Source organism: Pseudozyma hubeiensis, assembly GCF_000403515.1.
Source record: "Pseudozyma hubeiensis SY62 DNA, scaffold: PHS32, whole genome shotgun sequence".
Lineage (NCBI taxonomy): Eukaryota > Fungi > Basidiomycota > Ustilaginomycetes > Ustilaginales > Ustilaginaceae > Pseudozyma > Pseudozyma hubeiensis.
Genome location: NW_012133814.1, coordinates 377582 through 388968, shown reverse-complemented (window position 1 = coordinate 388968; position 11387 = coordinate 377582). Strand labels below are relative to the sequence as shown.

Sequence of the window (11387 nt, the reverse complement as noted above, 5' to 3'; positions counted from 1 at the left end):
GAAAGGTTGCGAAGAAGCCAAGTCGGTTTGGCAGGACTACGGCCAAAGCTCTCTTTGCTGAATGTCGTGAATGAGAGAGGTCCGGGCGAGCGGCAGCTTTTTGGGCGTCGGGTCAGCCATCAAAGAGTGTCTCTGTGCCACTGAAAGGGTTCCCAAATCCGCTGTTGGCTGGCGTTTAAAAAACAAACAGACACGCACAAACACACACCCGAAATAATTAATTTGAAATTAAAATTTCCAGCTGTGCACAAAAGGCGTTCGCTGCCTTCGACATCAACACATGGTCGCTGCATCGGCTGCATTCACAGTGCCTATGCGAGAGAGTGTGCGGTAAAGGCGGTTGAGCGACCTCGTGGCTTGTATGCCTTCCGCCCATTGTCTCCAGCTGCGATGCCGTACTTTTCGTTCAGGTTGACCGATCGCGCGGAAGACGATGCAAGACCCGTGGACAATGCAGCACGAATTAAGATTTGCTTCGAGCTGTTCCCGCTGATGTCTGCCGATGGATGGCATTCAGAGAGTCGAGATGCAGTCAGGGGGCCAGGTGAGATCATCACACACCTTGTTGGCACACGAGATGGTGTGTGAAAGTTAGGACGCTTTCGGGAGTACCGATGGACACTGTTCCTGTAAAGTACTTGGGGCATTCATCGAGGACGAGGTCACGAGGAAGAGGTCATTGTTACGCATCAGTCGTGCAGAAGGGTGACCTCATGACATCTTGCCGCTGCCGAACCAAAAACGTGCACAAGGTCACAGTCTAAACGGCCGTCGAAAAGTGTCAATATTGGTTGTTAGACCACCTTTTTCTCAGCCAATACATCTGGGAAAAGGGACGCATCCACGTGACGTTGCCCTGAGTATTCCTGGCAAGAGATCAACACAAAGCGTGCTCGAGGCGCATCAATCGTTGCGTTCAGCTTAACTTATTTTTGCCGCGCACCAACACTTTGTGATACCGACTCTCGATAACTTAGTCGGGACCAACACACGTTTCTCAACAACCACAACGCTTTCCCCTTTCGCGCCTCATTATCACCTTTGCATTGTCAGTATCGTCAGGGTCTAACCATCAGCAGCATCCTTTCGCAACATGTTTAACAGCCGAGCGTCGTCGAGCGCCGCGATCAAGCGCCTCACCATCGAATACAAGCAGCTCTCCACCGACCCAAACACACTCTTCCCAGCCGTAGGTCCCATCTCCGAAGACAACTACCTCGAATGGGAGGCGCTCGTGCCTGGACCTGACGGCACACCTTTCGAAGGCGGTGTCTTCTCCGCCCGCCTCACCTTCCCCGCCTCGTACCCGCTCGAACCACCAACTATGCGCTTCGAGCCTCCCATCTTTCATCCAAACGTTTACGCCGACGGTCTCGTTTGCATCTCGATCCTTCACGCACCTGGTGACGACCCAAATATGTACGAATCCTCCTCGGAACGATGGTCGCCGGTCCAGTCGATCGAGAAGATCTTGCTTTCCGTACTGAGCATGCTCGCCGAACCCAATGTCGAGAGCGGTGCCAACATTGATGCTTGTGTAAGTTTGCTTTGGAAGTGATGGTGATGATGTTGCGATGCAAGTGATTGGCTATTGACTCAACTTTGATACATCCGACCCTTCCACGTCAACAGAAAATGTTCAGGGACGACCGCGAAGGGTACGAGAAGATCATCCGCGATTCTGTAAAAGAACAACTCGGCCTTTAATGTCACCTTCTCAATCGACCACATTCGACAGAATTGCGCACCAGCCCAAACGTCTCAGTCTGCTGTTGCGAGCTGCTCTGAGATTGATCCGATACCAAGCATCGCCACTCAATCCATCCAATGCAGGAACAGCAGAGCAAGACCGCTTCCCACCAAGAAGATGGACAGAAACTTGTCTGCTTCTCGACTCCTCTGTCTCGCCTTGCGCAACTCCTCGTTTCCACGTCCCACCTCAGTACCCACGCCGATCGCTTCGTCCAGCAGCTGATCCGTGATCTCGCCCTGCTGTTCCAGCTGCTGCACCACCTGCGTCTGAAGCTCGCTGATCTCGTACAGCCTCGACTCTGCCTTCCTGATGGCTGCTAGGTCCGACTCGAGCGATTTGATCAGTTCGGAGGATTCCGTTTCGAACATTTCAATCTGCGAAGCCGAGAGTTGGGCGCTGATGTCTTTGCCGACCAAGCTGGACTCTGAGTCGAGTTCCGGGTTGAACGAGCCGCCCACGCTGCCTCGAATCACTGCTGGAGCAGCTGCTGCGCTTGTGGATGCCGAAGCCGAGTTGGCCGACTGCTGCAGTTGCGGCCTCGAGTTGGCAAGCGACTTTGTCTTTTCGCGCTGCACCCTGAGACGCGCCTCTTGCATATCGCTCTGCAGCGCAGACGCTTTTGACAAGAGCGTCGACAGGTACTGCGTGATCGAAGCGCGGTGTGCCGAGATGAGCGAAGACGCCAAAATCGATGTCGAAGAGTCTCGTGCTGTAGATAGAGCGAGTAGGCTGTTGAGCGGCGAGAGTGCTGTTGGTGTTGTGGGCGCATGCTTTTTACGAGCTTCTTCTGCGGCTTCTAATTCCTTGATGCTCTCCAAGCATCGTTTGATGACCACTTTGACCTGAAAGTCGATCTCGTCCCTCTGCATATCGCTCAGTGGCCCTGTGAAAGCCTTCCACTTTGCAAATGCAGAGCCTGCCTCATCACCTTGATTTTCCGGTGTATCTGTACCATCCTGATCTGCGCGAAGCTGGTGCGTGCGAGCCTTGCCGAGGGCGAGGTACTTCCTACGTATCGAGTAGAGGAAGCCGAGTAGCGAAATGATGTGTTTGCGGATAATGTAAGCCTGCCTGAGCCACTGCTTGTGTGCTTTCACCACATTTTCTGGTGGATCTTTGCGTCTGAGCGCACGAGAAGGCTGTGCTGATGAGGAGGATGGTGGATACTCTTGCCGTCGTTGCGCGATGAGGCTGTGGAAATCGGCGGTCAAGTCGGTCGCTGGCGGCACGCGAGCCTTTCGCAAAGTCGCCATGTATGCTGTTGTGTTTGCTTTCGGTCTTGACCGCGAGTGCAGGCCTGAGCGAGCTGTGCTGCTTTGCGGTGATGAAGTTGGTGGTGAAGTAGGAGGTGATGTGGAGTCGAGCGAGCGTCATTTTCCAACAACCAATTTCTCGTGCATGGCCCGCGCTCAAATTCAGCCTGTCAGGAAGAACTGCTCGCTTGCGTTCGTTAACCTTGTTTCACCCTACCCCGTGCAACTTACAATCAGAACCATCAACCCAATCAGTCATACAGCTCAGGCAGCTATGCGGCGCTGAATGGTAAAACGGAACGTGCGACAAGGATGGATCGTCACGTTAGCCTTGTCTGGCTGCTCGGACTGCCTTGTCTGCTCGCACTCGTGACGTGGCGGACGGTGTCTTGCCCATACACAAAAGTCGAGGAGAGCTTCACGATGCAGGCAGTTCACGACATCCTCAGCTACGGAATAGCGCCTTCTGCTTTGACACGCTACGATCACCAAGTCTTTCCGGGAGCAGTACCGCGCTCGTTCGTCGGACCACTCTTGCTGGCCATTCTATCCTATCCGTTCCTGCTCTTCTGGCGGATAGCCGGAGTTGTAAAGACTTCCGCTGATGTTCAAGTGGTTGTACGGCTCTGTCTCGCAGCTGTCAATGTGACCTCCATCGCATACTTCTGTCAAGAGACCTTCGCTTCGGCATCGTCACCAGCGAAGGGAAATGGGCTTTCGACGTCAGAAAATGAGCGACGGCAGGCCGTCCTCTTCCTCATCGTCACGGCAGCGCAATTCCACTTTGCATTTTGGGCGAGTCGTACGATACCCAATTCACTCGCTTTGCCACTCGTGACGGTGGCTCTCGCTATGGTCTGCCGCAGCATTGGCACCAACAACAAGGACAAGCACCGTGTCTCGAGCGATGCGAGAACGGCAATCTGGTTCCTGACTTTCAGCGCGGTGGTATTGCGCCTCGAGATTGCAGCCACACTCATACCCGTGGGACTCTATCTTCTGGCGACTCGCATGATCAGTGTTTGGGCTGCACTCAAGACGGGCATAGTCTCTTCCTTTTTCAGCATCGGGCTGACAATGGCGATAGACACGTACTTTTGGCAAGATCTCTCGAACTCGCAGGCTAAAGGCATTTTCGGGATCCTTGCTTCGTCGCTGCGCAACCTCACGTCCGGCGATCAATCAAAGCCATTGTGGCCCGAGCTGCACGCTCTGCTGTTCAATGTGGTCGATGGCAAGAGCAGCGAATGGGGTGTCTCCCCTTGGCATGCCTACGCCACGTCCTTGATACCCAAGCTTCTGGCCTTCACTGGTCCACTCGTGGTCATTGGAGCGGTCGAGCTCTTACGAGACCGGAGCGGGGTCGTCAAAGCGAGAGCAAGATTCCTGCTGCTCTCAGCAGCCACACACGTCGCTATACTGAGCATGCTCGGTCACAAAGAGTGGCGATTCGCCTTCTACACCTTGCCGGCCCTCAACGTCGTAGCTGCAATCGGCGCTGGAAGGCTCACGCGCTCCAGGCAAGGCACTATCGTGCTCTCAGCGCTCCTCCTGCTCCAGCTCGGCTTAAGCTGGTTCACGGGCTATCTCAGCTCCATCAACTACCCTGGTGGCGAGGCTCTTAGGCTCTTGCATCAACAGCTGGATCAGGAGGGAGACGGAAGCAGACCAATCAAGGTCCACATCGATGTGCTGCCAGCTATGACCGGAGTGACGTTGTTTCAGTCGACACGTTTGGACCGATTCAGCGGGGTGCTCCCTGCCTCGTGCGCTTCGGACGAGTGCTGGGTGTACGACAAAACCGAAGATCTGCCCGTCTCAGGCCCCGAGGCGGTACAAGCGTGGTCGACGTTCACACACCTCATCACAGAAGCACCAGAATGTCGTACTCTTCAGGATCAGAAAGGGGAGCTTTTAGCCGAGACAGGGCAGCTCTTTGAGCCGATCGCCTTTCCAATCTCGTCTTTCGCAGGGTTGCGACGCAAAGCGATTTCGCAGATCAAGAGCGATCTCTTGAAGCTGCCACGCGAGATTGCGTCAAGCTTGAGTTCAACGGACACTGACAAAGAGACTTTGCTTGGCGCCCTGATACGACTTGCCTCACCAATCATCGTCGTCAAGCAGCCGTCCGTATGGTTGTGTCGTCGCAAGCTTTGAAACGATTCAGCTCGCCAGCGATGAGGGAGAAGCAATTCAAACCTAACATTTCAATCCATTTCAATTCTGCCGCTCGAAAGTTGTTCCGATTTCCGTGTTTGTGCCGAAGCTTTCTCCACACTTTTGTGAACCCTGTTGACGAACCTTGAAACTTCCATCGTGGCATTCATCACCATCATCATCATCGACTATCGGAACCCTACTGCGAGGCTGCTGAAGCAAAGAGTCATCATGTCACAATCACACTCGGAGCTTCGCCGGCAAGGCAAGCACGAGAAGGCCCGCGCCAAGATGATGGAGGACTTTGACCGACAAAAAGCCGACCTGGTCAAGGAATCGGAACGCAACCGTACCGGCTCGGATCGCTTTGTAGGCAAGAACGACTCGATGGAGGATGCTCTGAAGAAATCAACGATTGGTCTTGTGCACTTGGAGGATTTCCAAAAGCTTCGGTCCGAACTTGAAGAGGAGAAGAGGCGCGAGGCTGCACGGACGAACGAGATCAAGGCGGACGAGAAGGCGGCGAAGAAGAACAAGAAGGCCAAGAAGGAACGTGCGAAGTTGTCTTTTGCGTATGACGATGAAGAGGAAGGTGATGGCGGTGCTGGTCCGTCAATACCGAAGGCCGATCAAAACGGCAAGCGGAAAAGACGGTCGGACGACAACGCGGTCAATGGCAACGGTCTGGATGATCTTGAAGAGGACCTAGTGCCTATCACGAAGAAGACGAGTCTCAAGAACCCAAATGTCGACACATCCTTCCTTCCAGACAGAGACAGAGAAGAAGCAGAGCGACGCATGCGCGAAGAATTGCGGCAAGAATGGCTTCAGAAACAGGAAGAGATGAAAAAGGAGGACGTCGAAATCACCTATTCCTACTGGGACGGCACAGGACACCGCAAAACGGTCCTGTGCAAGAAGGGTGACACCATCGCGCACTTTCTCGAGAAATGTCGACAGCAAGTCTCCGAACTACGCGGCATATCCGTGGACAGCATGATGTACATCAAGGAGGATCTCATCATTCCGCACCACTACAGCTTTTACGATTTCATCGTCAACAAGGCGAGGGGCAAATCAGGTCCGCTGTTCAATTTTGACGTGCACGATGACATTCGTCTGGTGGCGGATGCGAGCGTGGAGAAGGACGAGTCACATGCGGGAAAGGTGGTGGAGAGGTCGTTTTACAATCGCAACAAGCATGTTTGGCCGTACAGCCGATGGGAGGTGTACGATCCGAAGAAGGAGTATGGAAACTATACGATACACGATCGCAAGAAGTAAGCTTTTGCTCAGCTAGCAGTATTTAATACCGAGGGTTCACATATGACACTCTCTCTTTTAACTTTTGGCCTTGTGATTGTGTTTGCATGTCTGCATCTACTCATCTTGGCCGACAACGTTCCATCCGTCCTCCGTGAGGGCCTTACATGCATTCTCAAAGTCATTCTGTTTGACGCAGATGTAGTCCGTGTTCCACGTCGAAACGGCAAAGATAGAGATGTCGCGCTGCGCCAGGCACTTGCTGAACTCAAGAAGTACGCCTACCAGATGAAACTGCATCGGGCCCCTGATTCGGAATGCTCTCCACGGTCCATCCACTCCGTAGCCATCATCCTCTCCTTTTCCATCGCCAGGCGCAAGCTCCGCTTTGAGAACCGACCAGCTTCGCTCTGCTGCTGTCGAGACGAGGATGCTGAGCTCGTTTTGAGTTCGTGAGACTGTGCAGAAAAACGATTTTTTGGAAGAGCCGGTGGGTGCTGACAGAAGCTCGAGTATCGGCTGTGGTATTGAGGAAGTCGGTGGTAGACGAGCGAGCATGTACTCGTCTGGCTGGATGAGCACTGTCGTTATGGGCGAGAGGAAGGCGTGTCTCAGGGAGATACAAGTGTCAGTCATGATGCATTCATTGAAGCTGAAATTTGGACAAGGGCAGGCTCACCGTCTAGATTCGGATAGGAAGACTTCCTGGATTGCCATGCTTGCGCCGCCGTCTTGTCGTTGATGTCAGTGCCTTCGATCATGCTGCCGACTCGTGCTGATATAATGCGATCCAGACGATGCAGATGAGGTGCTGGAAGGTATACCGGATGTCAAGGAGAAGCTTGACTTTTGATGCCTCATTTAGACATATATTAAAGGGTCCATTGGTTCATGCCTCGGCAAATAGTTAATCGCACAAGCGGATAATTCACACGCAACGCACGGCTCAGCGTAGACGTCGCACCAATACTCTGCTTTGCTTCCCTTCCATACCACCAAAGCACGATCTCAAACGATCTCCGCAGACGACCATGCCTATCGCTCCAGCTAGCTAGGCTGTAGTCTTTTCAGCGAAAACAGGCATTAACACAGAATCCTTTTATTCCGAAGAGCAAAGCGCAGGTATCTCAGGCTACAAAATGGCGAACCCTGCCGATGCATCGGCATCGTTGGCGGCAGCCAAGGACGTCCTTGCGAGGAGTCGAGCCAACACGGGTGCCAGTCTATCTGCAGCTCCTTATGGCGCTTCGTACTTCTCAACGGACGGAAGCTCGGTCGTCTCGAACGGAAGCCTGCTCGATCTCTATGCGCGTTCACCGAACTCGATTCCGGGTTCCCTCGATACACCCTTTAAGGAAACAACTTCCTCGACACCAATGCAACCAACGACATCCGCTCATTCCGATGCCGGAGCATCTGCCCTCGCTACCACGCGCGGCTTTGATACGCCAAGTCGAGACGCATCAGCCCCAACAATAGGCTTCTCGATGCCTCCTAGCGATAGTAACGCTTCCATCTGGACCACAGCTTCTGCCTCTGAATCAGGGTCTGGCCCGCAAAGCAAACGCGCTTCCATGATCGGTTTCGACATCGATGCTATGCGTAGCGTTCAACCCGCACACGAGGCCGCGTCTTCGAAGCACACTATTCCTTCTCTGCAGCAGCCACCTCGCATCGGAGTGCAGGCACCCAGCTACGATAGCGATGGCTCTCACTACGACGAGGATGAGATGCCTGGTGCCTTTTCGCACAGCGCTTACGACCGGTCAGCCGACAGGACCATCGAGGCTCCCGTTTTGCAAAACAGTGGTACTGGTGCAGCTGCAGGAGCTGACGAACCTGACGAAGAAGAGGTGTTTTCCAACGCCCTGCCCTCTCCACCTGTTCCAAGGCGTACGAGCAGCGTCATCCAGGATGGCTCCACCATCTCTCCCAGCCCTTCACTGTCAGAAAGCATCGCCACAGCAAGGTCGAGACATGCAGCCTCCCGGTCGAGCTTGGGTCAACCTGTCTCGGACCAGATCCCGCAACGACATAGCAGCGCCGACTTTGGAGGGGACCACGCTCGCACCGGTTCTGCCGCTACATCATCGCGCGTCTCACGAGAAGATGCGCCTGGTCGTCTTGATTTGAGTGACTCGACATCTCAGACAGCTCCTATCAAAGGCGCCGCACTTCAAGCTGTAGACGAGATCGCATCGACGGACAGGGAAAGTGCTGGAAGACGTTCGCACGAACCAAGTCTCGATGAACAGAAGCGGATAGAGCAAGAGCTGCTCGCCGAGGCGGATGAGTCTCGTCCGCGCACACTCAAGGAAGCCAGAGAGCGCGCGAGGCTGCGCAAGCAGCAAGGCGAGGCGGCGTCGCCTCCATCAGCTTCTGCCACCATTCAGCAGCCTGCAAGTGCAACGAGCAGTCCGAGAAAGGGTGCTTCTCTGCACATGCGAGACGTTGCTTCCTCGGCAACGGCTGTGGCTGCCGAAGAAAGCGGTGCTCGTACCAGTGTCGATTCGAGAGATCGTCCGATGCGCAATCCGCGACGTATGTCGCAGCGTGAAGCGGTGCTACCTAGCGATCGTGCGTCTCTTTCGGAGCGATCGGCACCTTCCGACTATTCACACGATTCCGGGCTGGAGGGTGCTTTTACTTACGACGAACCAGCGGCGTCATCATCTCATCAACACCTGGCTGCACCTGCTGCGAATGCGGATCAACCAGCTACGAGTATAGAGGATCTCACGGACGCCGTGGACGACGCTATGAACGATCTCAGCTTTGGAGATGAGACGCTATCGGCGGATGACGAATTTGCAACCCCTATGCCGCCTGCCAAAGCGCAGGAAGAAGCACGACCGCAGTTGCCGACATCACTGCCTTCGGCAAAGAGCTTGGCTAGCATTACAGGTGCCGGTCCGGAGGCTGTCAGGTCGAGTCCTTTGCCGTCGCCGGCGAGATACGCACCGCAGACACCGACGAAGGGGCATTTCTTGCCCGCAATCCATTCGAATCAGTCGCTCGCGACACCCCCTCTTGGGTCTCCTGTTCACCCACGTTCTGCGCAATCAGGGTACACGCCGCAGCGTTCTGCCACCGCGCCACCCAGCCGGATCGAAGTGTACGGTAAAACGATACCCATGCCAAAATCCTTCAACAGCAGCAGCATCAACAGCGACAAGAGGCGACAGTCTTCCTGGGATCGCGCTCGAACTTACGCGCAGTTCACAAACGAGCTGCTGCACCTGGAGACCCGGCTGAGCCTGTGGATGCAGGTGGTGCAACGTCCTGCACAGCATCAGCAGACCAGTCGTCCGATCAAGCAAGGGGACGAGTGGATGGCCCAGGGTACGCTGCCGAGGTCGATGCATGTGAGGAACGAGGGATCGTATGCGGACTCGATACGTTCGGACATGACTTTCCCGATGCGAGGGGATGGGGCTAAGGCGAAGGAGATCGTCAGCGTCATGCCGACGATGGCGGAGAGTCCGGTGAAGGAGGTCGTTGCTCTGCCGTATCCAGGGGTCGTGCAGAATCAGGGACAGCAGCAGCAGCCGAGGTCGAACTCGATCGTTTCGTTTGCATCCATCCCCGCCTCCGCGACGGCTGAGACGTTGACCGCGTCGAGGAGCGCCGGAATGGGAGGCAATCGCCTCTTTGGAGGATTGGGGAGGAGGGGAAGTAAGAAGACGCAGCCGCCGGCAGCGGTGCCAGCATCGCTTACGTCGGCTGCTGCTGCGGCCGGTGGGTCGAGGGCGTATTTGGCAAACAGTCGCAACCGTGGGGTTTCACCGGGTGGTGTAGTGGGGAGCATGCCGGGAGCAAGGCCTAGTACGGATACGTTTGAGACGAGTCACTCGACTCAGAGTCAGGAGAGCCCAGCGACGAGTGCGGTGGGGCTAGGGCTGGCTGCGGGTGCAGGTGCGGGTGCAACAGGTGCGGAGAGTTCGTTGGCTGCGCCGCTTCGAGACGCCAAATCAGCCTCGTCGCCGTTAGCCGCGCCAACGACCACAACCCATCGAGCACCGATGGGACCACGCGCGCCGAACGCGATGGCTCGAACCGGGTCCGCTCAGAGCGTCACACCCATCGCAGCACCCCCCACCCCCATCACACCCATCACGCCCATCACACCTCTCACGGGAGGTTTCGGTTCCGGCCCCACCTTCGTCTCACGCCTGGGAGGCGGCAGTTTCAGCAGCGGCTCTCATTCCACCCAACACGCCACCGGACCACGATCTCCTATCCCGGACTACCCCTCCCCCGACCTGCTGAGCGCCCCAAATCGACGAGCAAGCGACGTCTCTGCTGCCTCTCCAACCACGAGCTCAAATCACGATTCCTCGCATCCCACCTCCTCCACTTCACCGAGGCTCTCCGGTAACGCAGGTCTGAGATCGAGTCTTTCGTACACAAGTGTTCGGGATAGGATACGAAGAGGCTCATCGACGGACGTGGAGGAGGATGCAGGGTTCAGGGAAGCATTGGTCAAGTTGGGCGATATACTGCCCGATGCGGACGAGACGACGTTGAGGTGGTATCTGAAGAGGGCAAAGGGGAACGATTTGGCGGCGATCGGTGATTATCTGCAGGATCAGAGCTTGGGCAAGTTGCCACGATTCTGAGCGGACGGGGTGGACGCGTGCGGGGTTATCGGATGAACGAAGCGGCGCAGTAATGTATCGTCTTAGGAAGCTGCAATGGTGTTGTACACGGCTCCGTTCCCACTCGTTCGTATCTGGCTTTCAATCCCAAATCTAATCTCGAATGATGACGGCTGCGGCAGGCCTGTACTTGCTCGTGACAGCGTCCGCATCTGTGCTATCCACCAATGAGGCTCTTCAGGCACATTCACGGCAGCGCTCATCACGCAAGAACTCATTCGGTTTAGACAGCGTCGCCAAGTGTGAGAATGAAAAATGAAAATCCCGTGTGATTATCATAAGTTGTACAAGAAGATAGGGCCA

The 11387-nt window shown here is 55.3% G+C and overlaps 6 protein-coding genes across 6 annotated transcripts; 4 read left to right on the top strand and 2 right to left on the bottom strand.

Annotated features, from left to right (window-relative positions):
* Window positions 1–1093: 1093 nt before the first annotated feature.
* PHSY_003135 (hypothetical protein) lies at window positions 1094–1707 on the top strand (the record flags this gene model as incomplete). Its single annotated transcript, XM_012333756.1, has 2 exons — window positions 1094–1537; window positions 1633–1707. 2 exons carry the CDS (start codon window positions 1094–1096, stop codon window positions 1705–1707), a joined length of 519 nt encoding a protein of 172 aa, XP_012189146.1.
* Window positions 1708–1815: 108 nt separating this feature from the next.
* On the bottom strand, window positions 1816–3006 carry PHSY_003134 (SNARE protein syntaxin; the record flags this gene model as incomplete). Its single annotated transcript, XM_012333755.1, has 1 exon — window positions 1816–3006. The coding sequence occupies one exon, from the start codon at window positions 3004–3006 to the stop codon at window positions 1816–1818; it is 1191 nt and encodes a 396-aa protein (XP_012189145.1).
* A 423-nt stretch (window positions 3007–3429) lies between these two features.
* On the top strand, window positions 3430–5163 carry PHSY_003133 (glycosyltransferase; the record flags this gene model as incomplete). The annotated part of the gene is made up of 1 exon (XM_012333754.1): window positions 3430–5163. The coding sequence occupies one exon, from the start codon at window positions 3430–3432 to the stop codon at window positions 5161–5163; it is 1734 nt and encodes a 577-aa protein (XP_012189144.1).
* Window positions 5164–5394: 231 nt separating this feature from the next.
* On the top strand, window positions 5395–6447 carry PHSY_003132 (hypothetical protein; the record flags this gene model as incomplete). The annotated part of the gene is made up of 1 exon (XM_012333753.1): window positions 5395–6447. The coding sequence occupies one exon, from the start codon at window positions 5395–5397 to the stop codon at window positions 6445–6447; it is 1053 nt and encodes a 350-aa protein (XP_012189143.1).
* A 96-nt stretch (window positions 6448–6543) lies between these two features.
* Window positions 6544–7187, bottom strand: PHSY_003131 (hypothetical protein; the record flags this gene model as incomplete). Its single annotated transcript, XM_012333752.1, has 2 exons — window positions 6544–7007; window positions 7106–7187. 2 exons carry the CDS (start codon window positions 7185–7187, stop codon window positions 6544–6546), a joined length of 546 nt encoding a protein of 181 aa, XP_012189142.1.
* Window positions 7188–7802: 615 nt separating this feature from the next.
* PHSY_003130 (hypothetical protein) lies at window positions 7803–11045 on the top strand (the record flags this gene model as incomplete). Its single annotated transcript, XM_012333751.1, has 1 exon — window positions 7803–11045. One exon carries the CDS (start codon window positions 7803–7805, stop codon window positions 11043–11045), a length of 3243 nt encoding a protein of 1080 aa, XP_012189141.1.
* Between the last annotated feature and the right edge of the window lie 342 nt (window positions 11046–11387).